The sequence below is a fragment of the Austrofundulus limnaeus genome, unplaced genomic scaffold, assembly GCF_001266775.1.
Source record: "Austrofundulus limnaeus strain Quisiro unplaced genomic scaffold, Austrofundulus_limnaeus-1.0 Scaffold228, whole genome shotgun sequence".
Taxonomy (NCBI): domain Eukaryota; kingdom Metazoa; phylum Chordata; class Actinopteri; order Cyprinodontiformes; family Rivulidae; genus Austrofundulus; species Austrofundulus limnaeus.
Genome location: NW_013952630.1, coordinates 227634 through 234986, shown reverse-complemented (window position 1 = coordinate 234986; position 7353 = coordinate 227634). Strand labels below are relative to the sequence as shown.

The 7353-nt window shown below is 35.6% G+C and overlaps 1 protein-coding gene across 1 annotated transcript in view; it reads right to left on the bottom strand.

Moving 5' to 3' along the window:
• Positions 1-6073, bottom strand: part of col9a2 (procollagen, type IX, alpha 2) — a gene marked incomplete at its 5' end in the record, with an annotated part of 21547 nt that extends 15474 nt beyond the window's left edge. The window contains 5 exon segments of the mRNA XM_014019731.1: positions 472-507; positions 3794-3847; positions 5047-5109; positions 5222-5257; positions 6008-6073. Coding sequence (XP_013875185.1) covers positions 472-507; positions 3794-3847; positions 5047-5109; positions 5222-5257; positions 6008-6073 — 255 coding nt within the window.
• Positions 6074-7353: the final 1280 nt, after the last annotated feature.

Below are 7353 nucleotides of genomic sequence, written 5' to 3'. Positions count from 1 at the left end.
CCTTTTTTCCACAATGGTCCTCCTTAACCACAGCCATGATGTGGCCCGTTTGATTTGGCAGCCAAACTTCTTAATTTAAAGCCAAAATCATAAAATAGCTGTTGAAACCTGTTTGTTCCTGTACAGCCCCCATACAACATGACCAATAATTCATGAGAAAAAAATATACTAAAGTAAGGCCAGGCAATACAATGAATTTATATATTCATTCAAAATAAATAAATAAATAAATAAATAAATAAATAAATAAATAAATAAATAAATAAATAAATCTGATACTGTATATACTTATAAAATATGTTTATATCATTGTAAATTAAATTATCTGACAAATATCTGACTGAATCTTTTAAGAGTCTTTTAAAACAGGAACACACATGCACATCTGGGTCTGTTTATTTGTGTTAAAGGTCATCTCATTTAGTGTTGATTCATTAATAAAACCTTGACAATTAAAGATGAGATACTCACTGGAGGTCCGGGTTCACCACTTGGACCTGGTTGACCCTGCAGAGAAGAGGAAACAGTAATTATCCAGCATGCATTCATTTAATCTAGAACTGAAAACACCGGTACGTGAACAGTATTCTACATTTTCAAAAACAACATTTGATTAAAAGATTATTTGAGGGAATGGATATCATACTCTGATGCTTTGAAAAGTTTTAAACAAAGATATCAATGCAGTTTGTGGACCACATTATCAGGGATAAATCTCAGCTTCTACTACCTAATATTTAAGCTCCATATCTGTACAAATGTCAGAGTTAAATACATTTTTCTCTTTGCTAAGACTGAATTCTTGTGGTGACCATCTTGAACTAGGTTGACTCAAAGTTTATCAGATTGTCAGGCACATTCAATTATTGCTTTTTGGTAGTTTTATAAATATATATCCTCTGGTTCTTGAGCTATTATTATTATTATAACAGGCAGAAACAAATAAAAATGCATGCACTCAAGAAATAGTAAATTTTGGCAGATTTAGTTTTTGTTTTAATTTATGGATGTGCTTGAGAATGTTGCTTGGCACAGTTTGTCAAGCATCAGTTGTCTAATGTACAATCTCACATGTGATTGTAACACATATGCTCAAATCATGAAATCATGCTTAAGGCCATGTCACACTGACAGTTTAGATAACTTACAAAAAATGTGTTTGATTTTGAAGATGTCTACACTAATGATCAAATAAAACAAATAAACAGGAAGCCTCTTTTGGACGTATATATACTGCAATGATTAGATCATACATATGTACACAGATACAGTATATGTTATATTACAACATTATGGAACTTATTGCCTCTGCAAATAAAAGCTACGATTGAATTAAAAAAATATCCACATGACTAAATCTTGGCTAAAGGAAAACCAAAGATGTGATCATTTTTAGCATTTAGATTTAATGATGAGAACCGTCTGTATAGGACTGTATGTGTTGGTGAGTTAGTGTTGTAGTGATAATTTTTACCATGTGTTGGCTATTGTGGGAGGATGGAGAGATACAGTACCTGAGGATGTGTATGGTTAATTTTAGAGGTTCTAAGGTTATTCAAACTGTTTGTTTTAGAATTCTAACTTTTATGCATTTTAATGTTTTGTATGATTTTTATTGTTAATTTTTATTGCATGAATTTGTAAGCTGTATTGGTTGATTTTATGAATTTCTTGGCAGACATGCTTATGTATTTATAGTGTATATAGATGCATAAACTGTATGTACTTTGTGTAGAAATGCCCAACCAGGGACTGGAGTTGCAAATTACCTGTAGCTATATACTCTTTGTGCAACGCATCAGTTACAGACTTGATCTGTTCTATGTTTTTGTATGCATAGTCCCTGTTAAATAAATAAAGAAGCCATAAAAAATGTTCATAATTTGGCATAAGTTGTCTAAAACATTATATTGTGACAGGGTCTTTAGCAGTGGGTAGTTATGCTCGATATGCTGCACTTGCTCTGCATCTCATATTGTGATTCTAAACTCTAACTTTAGCTGTGTTGCTGTGTTCTTTTTAGAGAGGAGATAGATATTTATAAGGCTGGCCCTTGCCTTCCAAAGCAGTTCCGCTCAAATCTAGTTTCCCTTCACTGCTTCGTCTGGGACTTCGCCCATTGAGATGGGTTTCGCTGGCAGATTTTTAGCCGGGCCAATCAGAGAACAGAACGTCAATTTTCTGCGCAGTGTCAGCTTGTAGTTTATTTTATCTGGACCAATCAGCAAACAGAAGGTGGAGTTTTGAATGATGTTGATGTTCTGCGCAGTGTCTGCTAGTTATTTTAGCATACGGCAGTGGAGGAAGTGAATGAAGTCAGTCCGTGTTGATAAGGCTTCCAAATTAAATTAAATTTGTCTGACAAAGCATCAGTTCTCATTTACAGCCATCTCGTTTGGCTCGGTATATTTCTCCTCTCAGTAGGGTTGTTTACAGCACACGCGATTTCCGCTTAGCTTCTTAGCTTAGCCTCCTTCATACCGACAACACACACATGCTTCAGCAGAGGCCACACCTCCTGCAAGAATCACTTCTCTATGCATCAAGTCCAGACCCTTGTACGAAGCAAAGTGAAGGACAGGGTCTGGTTTAAGCCAGGCTAGATATTTATTGACAGCTCCCCAAAACAAATCAAACTTTTTAACTATTTCATTTAACTTTCTATTCTTTCTGATTTCAGACTTTCAGCACAACTAAGGTCAGTGAAAGTCTGAAATGTAGCTCACAGTGAACTTGGTGAGATGTCTGCTCCTGGGGAAGACTGGCAGCTGTCCTAAATGTTTTCCACTTGTGAATAATCATTCTATCTGGAATGATGAACTCCAACATTGCTTAGAAACGGACCTAATGACCCTCAGATGTGCAGCAGCAACTGCTTGTGGATATCGTTTGAGCTGGCAAAATTTTTGGCTGTTTTACAAGATGTTCACAGTTGTTGGTGATAAGTTAAAGCAGCACATTTGACCAGAAAGAACTAGTTGAAACTTCAGCTTATAAATTCTGTGGCAAAAGTAACAGTGTCAGCTCCTTTAAGTCAGAGCACATGGTTCTGAAAACATATACAAAAAAATGGTGGAATGTTTACTCCTGGTTGGGGATGAGGCTCTCCCTCAAGCAGAGGAGTTTAAAAATCAAAATGTTTTGTTCACAAATGATGGTAGGATGGAGAGGGCGGGAACTGACAGGTTGGAGTTTAATCCACAGTATTATTCACTGTTATTTATCCAGGCGAATCCCATTGAGATCCCAGATCTCTTTTTTAAGAGCGGCCTGGCCTGAAGGCAACCTATCGTACATGTTATTGAGGGTTTTGGTTTGGTTCAACATAAGGAAGAAGAAGGTGAAAGGCAGAGATCTCGCTTTAATACTTTGTCCATGTGTTCCAACTCTATTTAGATATAATAAAATGAATTTCCTCAGAAAAGCAGAAAAGTGTCTGGGCTCAGCCTTAGTGATAAGGAGCTCAGAGTAGAATCAGTGTTTCTCTATTAAAATGAGTCATCTGTGATGGTTCAAGCATCTGATTAAGATGATGTCTGGGTGCCACCCTTTGAAGGTGTTTGAGTCACACATCACTGGGAGGACACCAAGACCTACAACTGCACATATGTGGAAGAAAATGAGTAGGATTTTTGGAATGTGGAACTGAATATGTTATTGAACGTTTTTAAACAAGAGCTTCTGTGCTAATTCATAACATCACCAAGAAGAGTAAAGGTGAACAGAACACGGTTCCAACATCAAACATTTAAACACCAACATAATCTGATCAGCTGATGGTTTAAACACTTGCCTTTGAGCCAGGTCTCCCAATTGGACCGCGATCCCCCTTTGCTCCAATCAGACCCTAAAGACAAACAAAATGGCATAAATAAACAGAGATATGTTAACTATGCATGATTTAGAAAGGAATCATCATTTACTTCACTGCTGTCCAGAGGCAACATGTGACCTTACAAAAACGGATTTGGCACACCTTTGATTATAGCTAAAGCTGTGCTTGTGAATAATTGGGTGATTACTTGTGAGTGAGATTCCAGGGCGGATTACTGGCTAAATCTCAGAAGAATGTCAGCGTGTTTGTGTGTGTGTGTGCTTGTTAACACGTGATCGTTTGACAAAGACATTTTAATTTCCTACTGATCAAGCCTGAAGCAGAGATATGCACTGACTGACCCAAAATGGCTGCAACACAATTACTATCAGATTAATAATAATAAAAACATAATAATAAAAAAGCTCAAAATAATTTTGAACCCATTTGTGTGTCTCTCCATGATATAATGATATGATCATCATCTATTGTTTTTTCAATGAAGTGTCAAGAGAAAATTATTGAAATTTACTTTATATTGTATTGATAGAAGTCAAAATATTATCAAAATAAACTAGTTATGGTGATTTAAAAATCAATCTTTCACTTTCTTGCCATAACATTTGATAAGGAATCTTAAATGTTCAAGAATGAAAGCATTTTGTACATGACTACAATTTTTAACTTACAGAACAACACAAACATTAAAACATATTTAAATAAAACAAATATATTCTTTTGACAGCTGGCAAAGTGGATGACTGATGAGGGTCACCTGACGCTTTCACAAGCTCGGGGCTTACCTAAACTCTGCACAGAAAGTAATAAAACGTATACATATATGAATTATATTATATTATATTATATTATATTATATTATATTATATTATATTATATTATATTATATTTGGCACTAAATATTTAACCACTGGAAACCCATAAATGCATGTTTCTTACAAATGTGGCAAAATTTAAGTGGAAATTAACCCAATTTTCCAATTGTATAAGATTTATAGCCAAGACATATTAGTGCAACAAAGAACGTTTAACCAAACTTATATATCCTGATGATTTCTGTTAAATATAGTTCCATGTAACGGATACAATATTTACTCAATAAATGTAACTGCAATTCGTTCATTTTTTAAAATTACAATTACAGTATTTATGGACATATCAGCTTGTGATTTTAAGGTCTTGTGGTCTTATACTCAAACAATTAGTTCACTCACATCAATGCCATTCTTCCCTGGAGGCCCATTAGGTCCTGGCTGACCTGGCTCGCCTTTTTGCCCCTACAATAAAACGTGTAGCAGAGTTGTGAAAAAAAAACTGTTTTTGGGTGAAGCACAGGTTAATGTTACACGAATGTTAATAAAATAAATAAATAAAGCAGTAAGTACTTACTGGTGGACCAGGTGGTCCAAGTGGCCCTTTCTCCCCCTAGAGAAAGAGAGAGAGTAAAAGGGTAAGAAGGAGAAACTGTCAATACATTTATTACTTCATTTAATAATGGCAAAAAATAAAAATCTATTACCTCCCTGAGCTGTTGCCAGCTATGAACTGACATAAATGACTCAAAAAGCTTTAACTTTGTAAAACTCATTAGGTTCCATTTAAAAATATGTTATAAAAATGGACAAAATCAAGGGACATTCAGGTGATGCCTGAGCACGGATATTTTGTGTTGCAATACCACAGTTAAGCTGATTGTGAAACCACTTGGGCAAACATTAAACAATATAATAATTTATTTAGAGAAGTCCTGGTGGTACTAAGAAACAAGTCAATACACTGTTTTTGATAATTTTATGCTATTATATGTGTGCTTTGTAAAAAAAAATAATAAAATAAGAACACATATACAAAAACATTGACACTTGGTTTTAAACTGCAAACCTAAATTCTTTATCTCCACACAACCAGACAGTTCTCTCCGCCACCATCCAGTCGACTCAACTCTTAAAATAACTGTATCACATTACCGTGACACAAACTCTAAACACAACTCAGGGTCTCTTCTCAAAAGACCCTCTCACGTCTGGAACAGAGCTCTTTTGTGCCCCGTGTGTTTTCGTAATTGGCGCCATCTGCTGGTAGGACTCTGGTACTACATGGCATCTCTCAGTTTGCACAATAAGGAGCTTTGTTTGTGAAGGGAACTCTTTGGGCAAACCTGCACAGGATACTCACATCAATGCCATCTGATCCAGGAGTGCCAGGAGGGCCTGGTGGTCCCGGAGGTCCAGGTGGACCACTCTGAAACAAACAGGAAAAAAATTAATGATTCCATTGCAGTGATAATTCACGCAATTTATTACAAACCGCATACATTGACAGCAATGGTAAACTAATTGTGTACAACATGGCATTATTGCCATCTTTTTATTGTGTTATTATGTTACATGTGAATTTTAATATTGGTCACATTGTTGAGTATGTAAAACCCAAATTGGATTTTGTGACAGTAAAATTAGTCAATATTTATATAATTATTTAAAAAAGGAACAAAAAAGGCTGGTATGGTTGTTCAAATGGAAAAAAAAATGAACAACTTTGCAGCTGCAAAATATTCAAAATGCAGACTTTCTAAAATGCAATACATTAGCTCAGTTTAAACAACATCACATTCAAATAGATTATTTAGCTTGAAATGGTCAAAAACAACAGTTATCTCAAACAAAATGAGTTACTGTTGATGAAATACAGGAGGTAATGAAGGTACTAGGGGTCAAGAGGAATGTGGAAGGGAGGGGTCATGGGACGGGCTCTGTTTACCCCATCTCCCCCACCTTAGCACCCCCACCCCCCTTGCCTGTACTGAAAATCTTCTTGATGTGTCAGTAAGTTTGTAACAGAGAAATTGATTTAGTCCCAGTTTGATTTTTCCAACTTAAAAAAGAAATAATAATCAAAGAGGATATCCACAAGAGAATGGCTAAGTATTTATAGGGGTATTTCACTCCATATGTGCAAAGTTTGTGTTGCCATGTTGATGTTCATCCCTTGCTGGGTGCTAAATATCCAAAGAAACTGAAAAAAAAATACAATTTAAAAAATGCNATCTGACGTGACATGTTCGTACGAACCCTTTGTACGAACAAAAGTAAGAGAAATTTAGGATAAAAATACGAACATGTTCTTGCATGAGGCCCAGTATTTTTATACTACATTCATCCCTTTTAAATATACTAACCTAAATCCTTTCTAACAACTAAGGCAAAAATGTAATTAATTCAGAAAATCTTTTCAAGACCCCACCTTGATGTTTCGGGACCCCACTTTGGGTCCTGACCCCAACTTTGGGAAAGACTGCTGTAGATGGTATTTTTACGGGGCATATACACAGAATATCTTAAAAATGAACCACTTGTGTTTGGTAGAATGTTTCTCTATTGGAAAGCCTGTTCATCTCCATTTTAAATGGTGCCACATTTGTAAGGAACATGCATTTATGGGATGAGCAGTAGAGCTGGGTATGTGCACATGAAAAAATTGCCAAATTTTATCTGTCAAACAGCTTATTTTGCTGATGTTGT